Source organism: Seriola aureovittata, chromosome 15 (genome assembly GCF_021018895.1).
Source record: "Seriola aureovittata isolate HTS-2021-v1 ecotype China chromosome 15, ASM2101889v1, whole genome shotgun sequence".
Taxonomy (NCBI): Eukaryota; Metazoa; Chordata; class Actinopteri; order Carangiformes; family Carangidae; genus Seriola; species Seriola aureovittata.
The window spans coordinates 4734324-4754308 of record NC_079378.1 but is presented as its reverse complement, the minus strand read 5'-3'; the positions used below and the strand labels follow the sequence as shown (position 1 = coordinate 4754308).

The 19985-nt window shown below is 38.7% G+C and overlaps 1 protein-coding gene across 1 annotated transcript; it reads right to left on the bottom strand.

The window, feature by feature from the left end:
• Nucleotides 1-149: 149 nt before the first annotated feature.
• mpzl1l (myelin protein zero-like 1 like) lies at nucleotides 150-18893 on the bottom strand. Its single transcript, XM_056397110.1, has 6 exons — nucleotides 18758-18893; nucleotides 15153-15334; nucleotides 11192-11402; nucleotides 9099-9228; nucleotides 6613-6718; nucleotides 150-4945 (listed from the first exon to the last, which is right to left on the bottom strand). Exons 1-6 carry the CDS (start codon nucleotides 18828-18830, stop codon nucleotides 4850-4852), a joined length of 798 nt encoding a protein of 265 aa, XP_056253085.1. The 5' UTR covers nucleotides 18831-18893; the 3' UTR covers nucleotides 150-4849.
• Nucleotides 18894-19985: the final 1092 nt, after the last annotated feature.

Sequence of the window (19985 nt, the reverse complement as noted above, 5' to 3'; positions counted from 1 at the left end):
CATAAAGCTCTTCCCAGAGTCTTTATGTGTTAAATCATAATAACAAGGTAATAATGCAACAGATGTTTCAGTCTTTGTCTGATTCAAAAGAAAGAAAACGTTCTCAGCTAATGGTTAATACAAAACAACAATCAGAACAAACACATTAATAATTGGCCAGGAATAAGTTTTATATAAAATTTGAACAGTGGATACAGAGGCGATATTATGTGTATAAAAAAATACATACAATAAAAGGAAAATAAATGAATCTTATCTTTTTCTATTTTTGAGCAGATGTTCAAGTTAGCTGATGAAATGTAAAAGGCACTAAATGTACAACATTCCAGTTTTAAGGACGTTAAACAGAGGCCAAAGGTCATTCAGAGATGAACGAAAACAAAAACAAAACAAAAAAAAATTAAATCACAGGGCATTTGTTGTCTTTGATATGCAAGACATAGTGCAGATTTTACAACATAACATACCAAACAATTCTCAAATAACACACAACTATTTACCATCAAAAAACACTAAGCACGCACTTTAAGACTCGCCGTGAGTGGAGTGAACGCCGCCGCCCGCCCTCACTCACAACATTTTAAAGACCCCAACAAACCAAACATTGCGCGTGAAGCTCGGTCGGATCGGAAATCTTTCATAATTTATAGTTTACATCACGATTTCTACAACAGCACTAAACACGGCAACACGTCACAGACAGGAGCAAAGCCACCAGCAGTAAAGGTTTGTCGGTATCATAAAGGTTGTTTTCTTTTTCATTTTGGTGAATACACTGAAATACATGCTAACTAATAAAATAACAAACATGAACCAACAGAAACGGCTCGAACATTAAAAGAGACGACAGACATGGAAGAGCACACGGCGCCTGCGGTATCGGGTGTCGAAGCCACGGTCAGGTCAAAAATGGACTGAATTCAAATTTTTTTCAGTCACAATGTAGAAGCACGATGTAGATGTAAAATGGACATGAGTAGTTTGCATGTGGCATTTAGCAGCACCTGAAAATAAAGTCACATCTCGCTGCAGCGATGTGGCGTGTCAGTACACCGTGACATCAATAGTGGGCGTGGTTACAGGTGCAACATTTGCAACCACACCCCAACACAAGAGTCAAGAGTCATGATATCAAGTTACTCTTTCGCTTGTCAACATACTAAACAAGATAAATGCACCAAACTCTGACTGAGCCTGAATTAGCTTCTTCTTCATCCTATAAAATGAGCTGACAGGACTGTGCAAGTGTTACTGTTGGACTTTACCGTGTCCAGTTGTGCCGACAGCCTGTTGATGATAACATCATGTGTCAGAAATCCCCAAAAGCCCAGACTCGGGATTAAACGTCGGAGGGTGAAGTGAATGGTTTTTGTTTTGTTTTTTTTCCCCCCGCTCTGCTGCTTGTAATTACAGTTTAAATGATATGACGTGAATGCAGCATCAGCGTCAGCGTGTTCACATTCTTGTTTAGTAATGTAACGCACGGCGAGGCTGCACCATGAGGTTAGAATACGGTGAAAAATCTACAGGATTCAAAGATTTTTTCTTCCTTTTTCATCTATTATTTATCAACTTTTGCACATAATGGCTGTTTATTTGTGCTGCATGTTGTTTTATTTTATTATTTTTACTGACTTTATGTTCTTTTCTTGATGGACTTTGATCAGAGGAAGACATACTTCCTGTCATGGTGGTGATTATAAAGTTCCACTCTATTCCCTGGTTTGCATTTTCAGGCTTTACAGACATTATAGTGACAGACTTTTAGAGCTGTAAAGTACAAACTGTGAGCACAGCAGTGGATAAACCCACTGGTACAGGCTCAGACTCAACCTTAGGACGAGTGGTTTGTGTTATAAAGACTGTTTTTAAAACTATTATCATGTCGTTTCTTGAAACAAACATGGAGTTAAAGCTCAAGAAACGTCACATTATTTTACTGTTTTTGTTGTAAAACCCGTCGACTGAAGAAAAGTTGAATTCGAGCCGTTTTCAACTACCAGGCTCGACACTTCCTGCAGGCACCGTGTACGTTGATAGTGTCCGGTGACAAATAATTAAGACTAAAAAGAGAGAACATTTACGCATGCCGCCAACTTTCTAGACCTCTACAGCAAACTACTTTCCTCCTCTGGAAAGACATCCACAGCCATACCACACTGGAATGAGTTACAGTAAACAGCACTATATCTTACATGAGCAAGAAATATATACAAATACTGGTCAACGTGGAAAAATTACTGCATTTGGAATCACAAGCTGAAGCTGAAGGCGTTTTGTTTTAAGACTGGTAGCAACACAATTATCATTCTCATAAGTAACTGAACCGTTCACAAAAATAACAACATAAATTTGGCTTTTTAATGTGGAATGCATGTTAAAGCTTAAAAGCATCTGAAAAAGAACTTACCTAATATTACTGTTGATATTAGATATTTGGCCCATTATTTTGGAAGGAAAAAGAGCTTTACATAATACATAGATGAAAAAAAAAAAAAAGGATGGATATTTTCATAATAATGAGTGTTATGTTAGTAAATTGCATGCAAACAGTGTATTTAGCATTTCTTTTGTCCAACAATGAAAAGCATCCCGTGTTTCCACAGGAAGACTTGTTTCACCTCAGTTGAACATTTTGTTTTTAACATGCATAATTCATAATTACTCAAAATAAAGATGATAAATAAACTGCCTCGGGTAATTTTCACCGGCAGCAAACTGTTTTTTTGATCTTTAAAGTCACACTTATAACCAAGCAGAAGAAATAAAGAAAACCTCTCTGGGTTGCACTGACCATGTGTTCATCTGCACTTTTTTTTTTTTTTGTTTGTTTTTTTTTGTTTTTAAACATATACAGACAATCAGAGCAACTAAAAGTTAGTTCAAAAATATAGGCAGAAAAAGAACATGTTCAACTGAGGTGAGACTCAAAACGGAGGCGGTGTCTTTAAACAGGTACCTTAACAACATGCCAGGAGTGTTTCTTTTTCTTGTTTTTCTTTAAACGGAGAACTGAAGCATTCACAGTAACACAACGTCACACGGGTTTTTCTTCTGCTTCACAACTAGTTGACGAGTACCAAGTTCAGCTCGTAGATGTTAATAAACTACATGCAAAGTTACTGAAGGCAATGTGAAATCTAACTCTACGTTAATCCGCCCCTGCGAATGGAAGTGCCCCCGCGGCTTCAGCTCGCTGTTGCACCAGCTGCGGGTAAAATTCAAAACGTCGGGATGTGGATTTTACACAAACAGGCTTCGACATCTAAGTTAGTTACGAGATAGATTTAAGATATGAATTCAAATACGCAGCGTCCTCGGGCTGCACAGACACGGAGATCTGGTGAGCTCAATTCTTTTCTTTGACAATAACTGAAGTGAGTTTGTTTTAATAGTATTGGGATGTGGTTGTGGATGACTGTAGTCTTGACTGAGACTGTGCTGTAACAGATATAAAACTTAATTTTCTCTGATATTTACACCCAGAGCGCATCATTTGTCACAGATTAATTTGCATTTATGACAAATGCATATTTGGTATTTGGGCGTATTTTTCCGCCGCCACCAACATGTTGTTTGTAACAGGAACTTGTCAAAGTTTAGGTGTCATTGTTGAATATCTTTAGTTACTGTTGTTCTTGTTAGTGTTTTTTTTTGTGTGCTCGTGTTGATATTAGTAGCGTTTGTCTTAGTGAGTAGAAAAAAACGCCAAATTACAGCAGAGGCGACTGATGAATGAACAAATGCACGTCCCGTCGTGTAGCGACTTCACATGTGATAGGATGCTTTCGTTAGTAGTGGTTTTCTCTCCCGTTTTGTTTGAGTGGCGCTCTGCAACGATGCTTTAATTACAATTACAGTCATGAAAAATGAAGCAACATCCCGCGGAAACTGTCGACTTTCTCAACATATATGAGCAAGTAAACATTCGATCGCCTTCGATACAGTGTCTCCTACGGAAGCCCAGAGAGGCAAGTGGAAAAAAACCTTTTATTTGGTCAGTTTGTATTTGTGTTTGTTTTTGTAATACATAGAAAATACATTTCTAGCCACAAGAAAGACATAACAGTACCGTTACATAACTTGCTAACACATAATATTTGCACCTTGTGTTTACAGTACAGTAGGAACTTTAAAATCACCTGGAAGAAAACATTAATGCTTTTAGTCCTACAGAGACTGGGGTAGTGATGCACTTCAACCTTCTTGTGGCCAAAATGAGTATTACAAAAACAAACTGTTTTTTTTTTTTCCACTTGCCTCTCTGGGCTTCCGTAGTTTACACCGTCATCAAAGATGATCAAATGTTTGTTTGCTTGTTCACACGTGTTGACGACGTCGACATCTTCCCGCGTGATGTTACTTATTTTTCAAACACGCCTGCAGCCGAGACAGTTTGCGTTTTGGCGTTAACGATCAAACTTCAGCTGGTGCAACAGCCTGCAGAACCTTTTTTTTTTTTTTTTTTTTAGGCACAAAGTTACAATGATTAAGGAGTGTTTTTGCACGTGGAATGATATCTATGAAGGCATTCTTATTTTCACTTTGATCCCTGTGCTGCAGAACAACTTCAAGGCTGATGTGATGGAATGATGTAGTGTTGTTGTGTTCACTAAGGTGTTTCTTTTTTGTCTTTACAATAAAGTACATGGAGACATTACTTTATCATAACAGCATCATGCTTTCAGAGGACAAGAGATGAAAAAAAAATAAAATAAAAAATAAAAATAAAACTGCATCAATTACGTCCCTGTTGAAATAATCCCACCCATCCCAAGAGCAGCTGATAAAGAGGTCTGATACTTTACTGTGTTTTACTTATTTTTCTTTTTTGGTCCCCAGTTCCTCTTCAGTTTTTACGAATGTCAGCGTAGACCACTGGCTCCATCTTATGGAACGAGTTTTTGCTGCCTGAGTGATCCAACTGGGCGTATATCACCGGGCCCTGGAAAATAAGAAGAAAATGGAAAAGAAATAAAAGTCAGTATAAGACACAAATACGTCCAGATAAATCAGACAGAGAGGAACCTTCATACACGAAGAGATGCATCATTTTTTAACTCATGGTTTAACGTTTGCTGATAAATTATATATCTAGAGTCTATAATTAGCAGCTTGTGTTTTTCCAGTAAAACATCTGAACTGAAGATTTCTGCAATTTTATGTAATTTTAGTTACATAAAACTGATTGAGTTTTTTAATAGTGAGAGTTCGACTCTGTTGTGTAACCTCATTAAGCTTCTCATGCACACAGGGGATTGTGTAAAGCTGAAGAAATCAGTTCAGTTAATCAATTAGTCAATTAAAGAAAATAAATGGGCAACTATTTTGATTAGATATTAATTTGTGTCTGTGGAAATCTTTGTCGACGTGTACTGTATGTTCTGTATTTGGCAATTTATTACTATTTTATCTACAAATATGAACAGAAACGAACATGTGGCGCCATAAGCCGAGACAAAGACGTGTCCATTTGAGTTGAATGCATTTCAACTTGAGTGAAGATTTGTGATTATTTTGAGTTTTCTCTGTTTCCATGAACTTGCAGCATAAAAAAAACCAACTTGGAGGGTAAAACAGTATCTGAGAAGTGGAAATTTGTAGAATAACAGTCCGTCTATCTTTGTCATCTCCACTAATAATCTCCACCTATTGGTTTCTGATCCCTCACTGTCTAATGAAGAAGTAATATTACCATTTAATGCGACCGTTAAAGCACGCATGTATGTCTAATGTACTCATTTCTTCCTCTTCATACTCTCCCTTTAAAGATCCCTTCTTATTGTGCTTTCATTGTAAGAGATAAGACTAAATCCACAGCTGCCTTTCTGTGTAAAAATACATTCCAACATTAATCAAATCAAGTGGATATCTGCCAAAGTTATCGTCTCTTCAGTTTAGAATTTCCCCCTTTGTGTTTCCCTGGACAGTTTCTCCTTCCTGCATTGTGGATTTTGTCTCCGATTCTGACACTGGAAGTGAATTAGGAGGCAAGTATGAACAGGAGATCTGGTTACAAGCAAGCAAAACCTGTTTCAATGTTCATATGGATTTTTAAAACACATTTAAAAAGTTGTCAACCTCCTTCCGCTTTTTACCGTGGAAAACAACTCACACCTTGTGCAACGTGAGCTCAGGACTGTGCAGAAGTTTAAACACTTTGGATGTTTAGATTCTTTTCGTTATGTAAAACTATCAGGACCGTCTGATCGGTCCCAAGGTCATTCTGCAGCATGACATCAAGGGACGATTTCCCTGTCGATTAAACGGAAATTAAAATTTATAAGAGTCGACTTGTCTAAAAGTAAGAAAGCATGGTTGGTTTTGGTTTTTTTACTGCGCTATTTCTATTTCATTTCTTATTCCTTGTTCTATTGTATTATTATCTTTTGTATTATATTATTTATGTTTGCAAAATACATAATCTTTTTATTTATTTATTTATTTTTATGATTGATCCGAACCAAATACTGTTTATTACATCACATCAGAGCATAGGGATAGAGGAGAATGCTTCAGGTGTGTTTGGATAAACAACAGGGCCAAATAAATGCAACAGTTTCCCAGTAAAATGGTGGCAGCCAGTGGATTTCTCCGTCCCCCAGCTCCTACCTGTAGTGGACCCAAGGGAATGGTACTCTTGGAGCCCTCCCGGCCAGACTCCACCTTCTTTCGTGGCTGCGGAGCCTGAGAGCTCACGCTTTCCAAGGACGTACATCTAGTTTAGGTTTACGATTTGCCGCAACCATTGGTGCACAGTCAACACAAATAATGGGACACAAGACAAAAATAAAACAATGAGAGATGAGCAGACAAAGCACTGGATGCAAACAAAGTGAATGGCAGCTCCCGGCGGTTTGACAAGAGATAATGAAAGCAGTTACCGACCCTGGGAGGAGGCTAGAGGTGCACCGGCGGGATTTAAAGTGAAATCAAACTGGTGTTGAAGCAGCTTCTAAGCACTCGCTCTCAAATCATAAAATGAATCTAACATAAATGATCAAATACTGGCGGAGAGAACCAGGGGGTTTTTCTTTCCTGAAATATGTTCAGATCTTCGTCTACATTACAGTTATGAACAAACAATCTATTCTAACTAATAAGCATTGAATCGTTCTTCTGCATATTGAAGACATCAGCATTAATAAATAAAGCTAACTGCAGTCAGGAGTTAATAAACCTGGAGTCCAGTCAATTCAAGAGATCTCAGACTTACGATTAAGAATTGATTAGAATAAACGTGAAAGGGTTAAAAAGAGTTTAGATATTCATCGTAACATAACAAAGAGCTGGTTAACAGCTGGTTAACATCTGCTCATGACTCTGCCATCGGTGCACCTCTACTAAAGACACTTTACAACAGTATATACAGTGAGAGAAGCTGTTTACCTCAGAAACTGGCTATATTTGTTCTGTCATTTCAATGCGACTGAACAGGGTCAACAAAAAGCCTCCACACATTTTTGTTGACTGAATGTGTTTAATAATAATTATAATAATGAAAATAAAAATAAAAGCTGGTGATGGAGGATATATTAGTCTGATAGAAACAGGTGAGGAAGGCAGTGATTAGTTTGGGCGTTAGTGGAAGAAGATGATGGACAATGACCAGACAACATTCTGTTAATCTGCCAACAAGCTAACAGATGTTAATGCAAAGTGATGCTGTGAAAATTAGTTGTGTTAACAAACTGTGATGGAGGGAAGTGACTGGCACCAGTGCAAACAGCAACCCCAAAGGCCGCTGCTTCTACGGCTCACAGGCTCAAACCATCCAAACAAGCCAGGCGGGAGCTGCCAGCGTCTTAATGCTAAACCCTCCGGTGCTCGTGGCTCTACATGTGGGTTTTCTCACTGAGGTGAACAGGGTGGCTGGAGCATGCGACGAGGTAGACATGGTCAAACTACCTCGAGCACACACGGTCTAGTTTATGTCTTTAACAAACGTGTTAATAATTAGTAAAAACACCGGGTCATCCAAACAGCCCAAAACGAGCCCAAAGCTTTTTGTCCACAGGTAAACACACACAGAGAGAGAGAGAGAGAAAGAGAGAGAGAGAGAGAGAGAGAGAGAGAGAGAGAGTGAACCCTGCTCCCATGCAGAAAGAGTTAGCTAGGTGTTACAGGTGGATGATTGAATCTCTGAAGGACTAAAGGATTACTGGAAAATAAAAATTAAAAAAACATTCAGGAAACCTGTTTGATCAAAAAAAATCAATCTGAGGAACTTACCTCACATCTCAACAAAAAAAAAAAAAACATCTTTTCTACGTGAGATTCACTTCGACTTTCAGATAACAGCACGGCTCTCTGATGTGGCCTCCTCATCACATTTCTAATTCAATACTCATCATTCAGGAAAAGGCTCATTTTAGATGTTACTCATCTTGGTTTCACCCACTTGTTGGAGAATAAATAATAATAATAATTCCACTAATCAGACTAATTAATGTGTGTTATTTCTATTTTTTTTTTTCCTCTTAATTCGTGTATTGAAATAACTAATGATAATCAGACATGAGTGGATTCTCATAACCTTTTACACAACACCACTTTGCTTTTTCGGAGTGGGAAGATAAAAAATGTTATCTAGAAATGCATTCTTAACAGTGGAACAAATATTACAATAAATTAATAATAATAATAAAAAAAACTGGCAGTAAAAACATTTAGAAACTGGTTCTGGTAACGTCTAACTTTAAGTCTCCTGTTACGCATTTGTACGCAGTATACAAACATTTAATAAATGGTTTATATAACACACTATATTGTACTTGTACACAGACATAAGGGGCATTTTTAAGTGTTTACTAATTTACTAACGAGTTGTCAACAATTTTAACTTCTCATGTAAAGACTGTTTTGTCGTTTATATGTTTATACTTCAACATCCACATTAAGACTTATATCTGCTTACACCTACATTACAGAGTGTTATAAACCATTCATTAAACGCTGCACTAAGTGGGTTGAGGTAAAGTGTCGGCAAATTTCTTGTGAACATCAAATTTCTGTCTTTCTTATTCTGCTGGTGTGTTACCGTAGCAGTGTTGATGTCAGCAAGCAGCAACAGTGGAAACAAGTCAGAGGACACTCACCCTTCATAATCATGGCGGTTGTGAAGCACCCTCATGACAACGCAGGCACCTACAGCGACGAGGACGAGCAGGACTAAAGCACCGCACACTGCTCCGATTATAAGGGCAGTGTTGCTCTGAGGAAACGATTCTAGACACAACAAAACACAACAAACACACACGAGGGTTAATTTTTAATTAACGAGCTGACATTTCAAACAGCAGGAGCAGTTACTGCTGTGTTGAAGTAGAGCACGTACCGTCTGATTGTATGTGTTTAAAACTCTCTGGAGTCTGTGTTCATTTTGCTTCATTTGTGACTTTGTTTGACACTTTTTAAACTGTCTTTTTTTATTTAGCAAACACTCACCTATAAGTCTGACTGATCATTTTCTCAATCTAACTAAAGTATAAGTGTAAAGCTGCCAGAAACCAAAACCCAAAATACAAGAAAGATGACACAGGCACCTACATACCTACAAATCAGTGATAATCACTCAGAATATTCACTGTTTTTAGTGTTTTAAATATAATAGAAAAATCAATTACAGTCAATTTAAAGGTACAGTGATTTTATCCAAATATGTTTTCTTGCATTTCTCATTGAAAGTGTATTTCTGCCATTGTGAATTACTGAAAATGATAATCATAAAATTTTAGAAAATGTCTTTTAAAATACATTTTCATGGTAAATGAGGTACTGTGTGAAAGCCCCACACCAGCACTTTCAATCAGGCTCCTAAGCTTGTCTCTACATGCCGTATAAATAAGGTTACCTCAATAATAACATCAGCAAAAGAGTTAAGTGGAACTTTAAGTTCACGGTCAGGTATGAGGCATCGTCCCCCTCCAATTACAGTCCACAGCTGGGAGTGTCACTGATACCTGGCCGTCTGCCAGTCGAGGGAAAATACCAAGAAAATTCTTTGTGTCATAGTCAAACAAATGTTGACAGACACACAAACGTGTCTTATTTTGGTACTGCACTACTTTCTAGACATAAATCTGTGATACGGAACAAACTCCCACCTGAAGGGGCGGAGCTACAACTGTTGGGACAAAAGATAACAAGCCGTCACATGCAGACATGGGCTTCGTGTAACTGAAAACAAATAACAAGAATGTACCTGTGCGACCTCTGTGAGCCGGAACGCCTTTTATATTTTGTGGAAAGCAGATCTCACGGTGCCGTTACACCACCAGGTGCGTGAGGAGTCGAGATGTTTTAAGTTCTCATTGGCTGGAAGGTGCGGATTAATTTATAATAAGCAGACACCATGGCACAGGTGTTTGTCTGCAGTTCAAAATTAACATGGAAATAATAAACTGTGGGAAAAGGCAGCAACATTTAGCTCAAGATGGAGCTAATATTCTGTTTTTAGAAATTAGATTTCAGGCTTTTAAATACCTTTTAAAACCCTTTAAAGTCTTTGGATTCAGCGTTTCATTTCAACACCTGCAGATAGTCGAGCATCACAAAATCACAGTGTCTCAACCCAAGATAAAAAAAGATTATTACTGACTTGTTGCCGGAGAACCACAGCTTTTTTTCTTCTTCTTTTCAACATTTGACTTTTAGTTTTGGGAGATGTGGGCCTGTCACTTTCCACACCTCGAGATCTCGGTTTACAGATGACTAAACTGAGATTTAAGGAAGATTTAACATTAATCTTTTTGGTTTACATATAGATCTAAAGCGTGCCGTTGCAGCATTTTAAAATAAACCATTATGCTGTTCATTCATCCCAAATGGTGCCACCCACTCACTGTGTCAGAGTCAATTACATTTGATTGTAGTTAGTGAATAATAAACCTTGGAATAAAAAGCAACATTGACAGGGAAAAGTTGCCTGGAAACAGCACACAGAGGCAGACTGTCGACGCTGACTGAGTGCTCTACAGTGTTTCTTACACTGTCCAATCAGCGTGTGTGTAGCGTATGCTGTGTGTGCAGTGAGTCAGTGGGTGGATGAACACGACTGACTGACAAGAGGCTGGTCAAGGCCAAGCAAGCAGCTACATTTATAAAAAAAAAAAAAAAAAAGCATCTTAACTCTTCCTCTATCTCTTAACACACAGCCTCAAACTGATTTTCATGATAGAAAAAAACTCACCTTTCAGAACGACCCTGAGCTCTGTTCGAGCCGGCGTTCCCATGATGTCTGGTGGGTTCTTCACGTCGCAGAAGAAGGTGCCATTGTCGCTGAACTGAACCGGGTTCAGCTCTATCGAGACGTCCCTCTTGTTGACGTCTCCAATAAACTGCACTTTTTCTTTGAACTCAACTGCTCCGTGGAATCCTTTCCCGTGGGAAAAATAGAAAATCTGCAAGGATGGAAAATCAGATTTAACCATCTACAAGCTTAAAAAGAAACTCCAAACGAAAAGCATAATTCACACATTATTCATACACACGAGTCACCATTTTTGTCTCACTAATATTAGAGGCTCATTCCATAGTGAGGGGCATGGTACTGGAAACCAGTATTCCCTGTTTCACAGTTGGTTTCTGAAACTTTTAAAGTCAACCTACACTGTGATCTGGTGTATCTCGGTTTTAGCTCCGACCTCAAGTGAGGATGATGATGTGATGAAGACAAAGGTGCCAGAGATGAACCATCAACACTTCTCATATAAGTCACAGTGGTCAGTGCGATAGTTGTCTTGTGTAATGAATCTGTGATGCACAGCGCAGCGGCATGATCACTGAGCAGACAGGATTTCTAATTACTTTATATTTTCAACTTTCCCTAATGACTTTATAATTGGATTTGTGGGACAGAACAAATATTTATAGTTATAAATTATTATGACGAATTGTATCATTACAGTTATTATTAGAGCTGCAAAGATAAGTCCAACGACTGACAAGCTTTTTTCATTATTTTTCAAGCATAAACACCAAACTAGTTCCCCGGTTCCAGCTCCTCAAATGTGAAGATTTGATGTTTTTCTTGTTGTATATGAAGGTAAACTCAAAGAAAACATCACCTCACACTGTGAGAAATTATAACATTTCTCTCATTTCTTACTATTCTGTGGCAAAAATTTATTGAAGAAATATTTGGCAGATTAATCATGAATATAATTAATCATTTTAGTCTCACTGGCCAATGAAAATATTCTTATACTGTCACAGTCAAAACAATCAGGCTCTGGCTTTATGGACCTGTTTTTTTTTTTTTTTTCATTTTAACAATGGCTCCATTTTACTCAAGTGTCCCAGTTAAGTCATGACAGTGTGACAGTGTGACAGCATGCACAACACCAGGACCCTGAAACTGAACTGAAGCAGCTAAAAGAAAGTCCGCCATGTTTAATTTCATCATTTCACCAGGGCTTCCTCCTGCTGCGACGTGTCAAAATGTCAAAGCTGAAAGACACGACAACATTCAGCTCTGTGCGAGGAACCATCAAAGCCAGTTTCCTCCCAAACGTGTCGAAATTGTTCAGTCCTTCCCAAAAACTCAACAACACACGGACGTCATCAACAAAGTTCAAAACAGAGTAGGGAATCAACGATGTGCCTTTGATTTTCACTGAAGAAAATGTATAGAAATGTTCCCTTACATGTGGAAAATATGATTTGTAGGACTGGTGGTCTCTCTAATACCACAATGCTTCATTCATAGTGTGTTCTAACACATTTTACCTTTATCAAAACAATTGCACCTTCTGCCATTTGGATCTTGCACTTGGTCATATTTCGATAATATTTCGATTAATTTCCCTAAAATCAAGAAAATTCAGCATAAAATAAACGCGCCGTACGTATCCTCTCTTGATCTCTGCTCACACCCAGCAGAGTCACAGCAGACACATGAAAGTCAAGTGACATGGCTGACTTTACATTTTGTTGGGGGAAAAAAATGTGTCAGAATTTTCTTCCTTCTTCTTTGAACTAGTTGAGCACAGCGCTCTCACACACCTACCGCTGCTGAGTGAGTGAGCCGGTTAAAAATAAAAACATTTGATTTGTCCTCAAGAGTGATCTGGTTCTGGTTCATACGTGGAGACAGAAGCCAGAGTTTTTGTGAAGCCGCGGTCTTGCTACTTTATGCAGTGTCAGCTGTGTAAACACAACTCCAAAGGAAGAGCGACTTCTATTGTCATCGTTTGTTTCCCACAGTCTGAGGATAACTATAGTCAGCAAAGTGGTTCCATATCACTTTCACATTACTGTAACAGGGAGAATACTGAGAGTGAAACTGCCTTATTCATGTGCCGGATATCATACTACCACATATTCGTACACACAAGACTACGAACAGCACTGCAGCAAACGACAGAGAGGAGGACGGAGGAGTCACGTCCACAACTCCCAGAAAAGCCGCCGCTTGTCAGGAAAACTGCGGACTTCCCCTTCAACGATGATTTTAAAATGCTATGTTTGTGTGAAAACGATTAGCATTTCCAGGTCGTCATTGTAGAGACCTCTGTCCACAGTAACACACCTGAACAACATAAACACAGCCACAGCGCTCTTCTTCTCTGTCAGCTGTTCAGCTGGCGAACAGCAAAACTGTGCAACACAGCCAACTTCTGGAGAGGAGAGAGACAGACGGAGTCCGGCCGAGTGAATCATTATTTCATGGTCGTGACACTGTCTGACAAAATCAACACAAACGCAGATTAATGGGCACAGCTGCGCCGTACGATCGGCCACGATGTTATTTAACATGTGTGATCTCAGAGAAAGTTGGAGACAAGAAGTTGTCTTCTTAACTTCACTGCCACACACACTGCCACATACTGAGCCGAACGCACAATATGGTTGTTCTCATTCACATATTTTTCTGTCTGTTTTCAGGGCTGCTGAACTGAAACTGAAACAGTGATTTAATGATAACCAGAAGTTTATAATTGTGACTTTGACAAGATCATGACAAATCCAGGTTAATAACAGATATATTGACATTAAAATGACTTTACAGAGACAGTTCCCTGAGTCGCTCAGTGGCAGCTGCCGTCATTCTATTTGCAAAATCTCTGCATTTTTCTCTGTTCACAGGAAAACATTTGGAAAAGTTCAGTTTAAGTCTAGACGAAGGACCGACACTGAGAGAAAATGAAATTTAACCGGCTCCGTGTGGATGTACGGCAAGTGTTGAATGTATGTGTGTGTTGTGACATGACTGCTCTGCAAATTAACAACCCAGACGCTTTGTCGTTTTTGTTTGCAGAAGATCACAGCAGACAGGTACAGTGGGCCGCCGCCCGGCCAGACTGATCCGTAAACAAAAAAGGATCAGGCGCTGTGGATGGGACATGATCCGCAGTCCTCCACGCCCCGCAAACTTTCTGGATTCGGTACCGCAGGCTTCGCTTTCTACAGACTGTTTACATTTTGTTCCAAGTCTAACACAACGAAAGAAATCCTTAGATGTGATCTGAAGCTTAGTTAAACACAAAACCTTTAGAGCATCTACTGTTATTAATATATCGAATATTATACAGATACAGTAAGTACAAGTGTCTCAGATTAGTACTGGCTAATGGCATCAGACTCACATGCTAAACTATTAATTTTCACTGAAGCTGAGACAGTTTTAGCACTTGACAGCTCATTTCAATTGTTTGAAAACTACATCTGTGATAATCGCCAGCCACATTTTTCATTTTGCCAGAAACAAATTGATTTTCTCGCTGTGAGTGGGCGAGTCAAATATAAATACTGTACGAAGACTCTGCAGCTCTCATCTGAAACCCAGTGTTTACACAGAGCTTTGTGTTGTCAGTCTGCTACTAGAGTAAGAAATAAACACCTCATGAGATACAATTACAATGCTCAAGCAAGATAGAGACACAAAACAAATACAAAATAAAACAAATATATAGAGAAGTATAAAAGTGTCATTAAAATATCTAATACACTGTATAACTTAATGGCTGGCACAGGGATTGTTTCACACTGTGACCTGCTGTATATCGAAACCATGTCTTTATAATGAGCACAAACCCCGGGCAGCAGCTGAGGCCTTTCTTCATTTGTCAGCGCAGATAAAACAATCGCAGGAAAACATCCTGGAGCTGTGGGAAATCTTCCCCGAGCGGATACGACCGGCGAGGACTTACCACGTACGGAGCTTTGTAGAACTTATTGTCTGGCTGACTCGACTGAAAACTCCAGGTCACTGAGGTGGAGCTGCTGACCACTTCACTGGACTTGAAGGTGCATCGGAGGATTCCTGTGGTGCCGTTCTGCATAATCACTTCAGAGTCAGCGTATATGTCGATCGCCGATGTACGCTTTGTAACTGGAATAAAAACAAGTTACAATTTTAAATGCACTCTGGTCTGAGTACCTCGTAACAGAATGCAATACAACAAAACTGTGAATGCAGCCTCAGAGTATTACAACAGTCCCTGCAGGGGGCTGCATTGGCGGGGGAGACCATGAAATATGATCCAGGGAGTCAAGTTTGAGAAACAGATGAATGTGTTTAATGCTTATCACACACCAAAACACCGCACAATGGTTTGTTGCACAACTTCTGGGTTTTGTTGCAGAAGCGAGAAAACCTAATTCAAAATCACATTGACATTTGTAACGACGATTTCTGTTTTTAGTGGCCTTTAACAATTTGATTAATTCCCAAAAAGAATTCCCATTAGCCCTAGACGTTTGCAGGTTAAATGTCACATCTTGACAGAGGAAGTGAGTCTGTGAGCGAGTGGAGGGGTCACGGTCAGCTCAGACATGGAAGACGGAAAGGACTGAACAGCAGAGATTAAAACTAGAAAAGTTGAAATAATAATGGTGGAAGAAAGTGTTGGACATGAATTTAATGGATAGATTTTTGGCATATATGCTTAAAAATTTCACTTAAATGATCAACTAATCATCAGAATTGTTGCAGATTCTGTCAATCAACTGACCGACTAATCAATAAATAGATGAATCAACATTGGGGCTGCAATTAACAATCTTTTCCATTCAATTAATCCGGCTGACTTTTCCATTAATCTTTTAGCCTATGAAACATCAAAAAACAGTGAAAAAATTCCCATCAAAACTTCCCAGTGAGACAAACAGTTTCATTTTGTTCAAGCAAATGTCCAAAATCTACAGATAAACAACAAAGAAAAGCAGCAACTCCTTTCGTGAGAAGCTGAAACCAGAGAATGTTTTCACCATTTTTGTCTCAAAAATGACTAAATCTATTATTTTGTTATCAAATTTGTTTTTTTTTTTTACTGCCAGTCGACTAATCAATGAATCATTTCAGCTCTAATGAACATTTCTCAGTTTAATGGTGTTCACCAAGTATGAACAAAACAGCTGCACAAGTGTAAAATCTGTCTGCACAGATTAATAATTCATATCCTTGAATTATTAACATGTGCCTTGATTCACTAAAATGTGCACTGAAATTACATAATTCATTCCCTCCAACAAGAAGCATTAAGTTATTGCAGCGGTAAGGACTGAGGTGTTGTTTTGACTTTGTATTAATGAATTAATTGCTACAAAATTAATGTTTCATTTATTGCATTTGCTCCATTTATCCTTGTCTCTTCTTTCTACCTTGGATGTTTCTGGCCGAACCGCCACAGCAAGGCCACAGTGATAAACTGGCTGACACTAGACAGAATAGGACACGATGATGTCAGTTGTTTACAGTTTTCAACTATGTCTTCAATTTCATACACTGACAATATGCGGTCCACCCATTTACAGCACTAGGGTTTGATCTAGACTTGCTTTTTGTAATTCTTGTTTGCTCTTGGCTGGCCGGCTGTGTGCTAAATGCATGCATCATATTGTGAAGTGCAGTGCAAAATACACAGTGGAGGTCAGACCAGCAAATGTTTAGCTTTTTGCATTAAGAAAAGGCTAACATTTATTTTTTTATTAGCAAAATAGCTGCAGATTAATTTTCTGTTGATCAGCTAAACAATTAATTGAGTAATTTTAGCTCTAACAACACCGTGTGCAACAGACAGAAAAAGACCCTCTCTTACCAGACTGGGTTTATAAATAAAAGTACCAACTGCTCAGCTTACTGACTTATAACTTCCAAGAAAGCTCTGGATGGGGAATGTTTGACATTACACTCACTTTTATGTTGCCTTATTAAATTAAAAAAAAAAAAATTATAAACATCTTTGAAAAACACACCTTATTTTAACATCTGCTCCAATAACAAGAGGCGGAGACAGACCCCCTGTCCTCTGAGATCTAATTCTATCTAATGAACAGTGACAGAGATTTAGACTCAAGCAAATATTGTATATTAAAAACAGAAGGAATATGATATGACAGTAGCCAGTCATGAGATTAATTTGACAATATAAAACAGAAGGAAGCGTTTGTCTTCCATTTCCTCCAGTCAGATGTTATAGTCTGAGATTCAAAGCAGAAAACCACCAGTCCAGTCCACTTCTCCAAACGTCAGGATATTGTAACCCATTATTTCAAACTGGCAGAATTTTGTATTATTTCAGCAACAGGTCTGTGACAGTGTGTTTATGAAAACTGTGCAGTTTCTTTCTAAATTATAAGAGTCTACAGCTAATTCTACAGTAGCTGAGTGATCCTTACATGGTCTTAGTCTGATTCAGAGGTCAAAAAAAAAAGTATGTATATCTATATTATGAAAAAAGCCAGCCATTAGCAGTAACGTTAGTGACAGCAGCTGTAACACTAAGTTAAAAGACAAGGCCATTATTGTGCTTACTGCCAAAATATTAAAGTAAATCTGGTTATTTTGAGACAGACTCTGCATCAAATCACATGCATGTACTTGTGTTGCTACTTTGATCATTAAGTGCATAATCATATATGATGGTAATATTACAATCTGGGTCAGTAAAAGGTTAGCCAACGAGGAAATGAGTTGTTGTCTTTTGGTAGTGGACGCTAAGCTAGGCAGGATGGAAAATCTGGCTATCTACACAGCTGATGCGTTGGCACGATTTTAAAGCCACTGTGTATAATAATAAAATATATATATATATATAGTAACTGTTAGTAAATGATAAAGATACACTGTACTGTTAATAACTATAACCTTGTGTTCGAGGCAGCTTAGCAAATGTCTATGGGCGACACGTAGTAGAGACTCACGCCTCTACTACGAAACCGTTATTGTAAAGTCTGGCACTTTAACGTCGATTTGTTTATCGCCCACAGCAGCTGCAGGATAGTACAGATGTGGGGACGTTTTCTGTATCACTAGTGGATATTCTTCAAATCGGCCAACATCCAACACACCCAGTGATCCGCATTTCAGCTACATATTAACGTGTATCAGCCGGTTAGCCTCTCTACCTCCACGGTTTGTCCCACCTAACCCCTCCGACAGAGCGGCACTATCAAGGGCGGCAGCCACCCCTCTGCACCAAACCCTGTTCAGATTTTAGTCAATTTAACCATTCTTTAATAAATTGTCTCTAACGTTATATCGATGTGTGTACAAAGAGGGTCGAGCTAATGTTCCCGAGAGAAAAAAATGTTTTCGGTAGTTGAATCACGTTCGTAGCTGTGAGGGTGAACAAAAGGTGTATTAATTAGAAAGATCGTGGATAGAGGTTAGGGGTGTAGTTAGGTGTCTCCCGTACATGAGATGCGAGATAACATCGCTAGCTAGCTAACCTGATATCCTACCTAAAATAATGAGCTCAAAATCAAACATTTCCAAATTGAAACTTAACCCAGCGTGGGCGTCGACACTCACCTAATATAACATATAGCGTAAATCCAGTCAGTAGAACACGCTTGCAGATGGTATTTGACCATTTTGGCTCCATTATGTTGTTGTAAACAGGAGTAGTTCCTCTGCTTTTTTTTCCACCCTCCTTCGTCTAAAGTCGTTTCTTCTTCGTGGGCAATCTCAGCGGTGACTACACGGTTCCGTGTGACTGCTGCCCCCTGCAGGTTTACAGGTGCCGTGACAGCGCCAGCACAGTGCACATAGACGGATTAATGGCTGGCAAGAAACTTTTTCCCTGGGACCCCCGACTGAATAAATAACTATTTGAGTATTTATGTACCCCTGTCCTTTTTTTAAAATTGTTTTGAAAGAATTTATCAATTTACATTTTCATTCATTTTATTTTCACCTGTTGTATTTATGTCATTTAAATTTTGTTCTTTTGGGCCGTTACATCACCTCTAATTACTGTACATTTCCTTGATCAAATGAAAAAAAAAAAAAAAGAATGGCAGGCCCAAATGAACAAAGGCCCAGGGGCCTCAAGGTGTCAGGGGTTAAGGAGCCTTAATATGAAGTTTCTTGTTAGACAGTTTAACAAATGAGATGCAAAACAACCATATACAAAACAAATTGTTACTCTTTCCACATGAAGGAGAGACAGGGGGGGTCTGATCCCAGGGGCCCTCTTCTTAGTATCATATTAACCAGATATTTTAGTACCATGACGGACTGTAAATAAACATTGACAAATTGGGCATCCTGTCAATTATCAATTTATGATTGGTGCAGGGCTGGATTACTGACTGTGATTACTGAAAGTGGACAACTGTCCAATTTGCACCACTTAGGTAGAAGATCAGCTGTGACAGGTCCTCATCCTCCATCTGTCTTGTAGAGGGTCCCTGCATCAAAATCTATTTTTCAGTTTGTTTATTGTAAAAGTGTGTTTCATCAAACTGGTTCCATTTTTCAATCAATACATCTGACAATTATTGTCTTCAATAATCTCTTCACTTATTGTGAGTGGTACCCTGACTGATGTCATTCATGCAATATGTGCTTTCCAGTGAAGTCCTAAAAGAGCATATGTGACCCAAGTTTTAAATTTATGATTTATTCTAATCATCTTAACAAATCTTTCAAAATGCACCTGCATGTGCAGAACCAGCGGTTTGTTAAAAACGGCCACGTGTGTTACACAAATCCTCCTCCGGTGTCATGATGTTAAAACATGAAGGGAAGTCAGGAC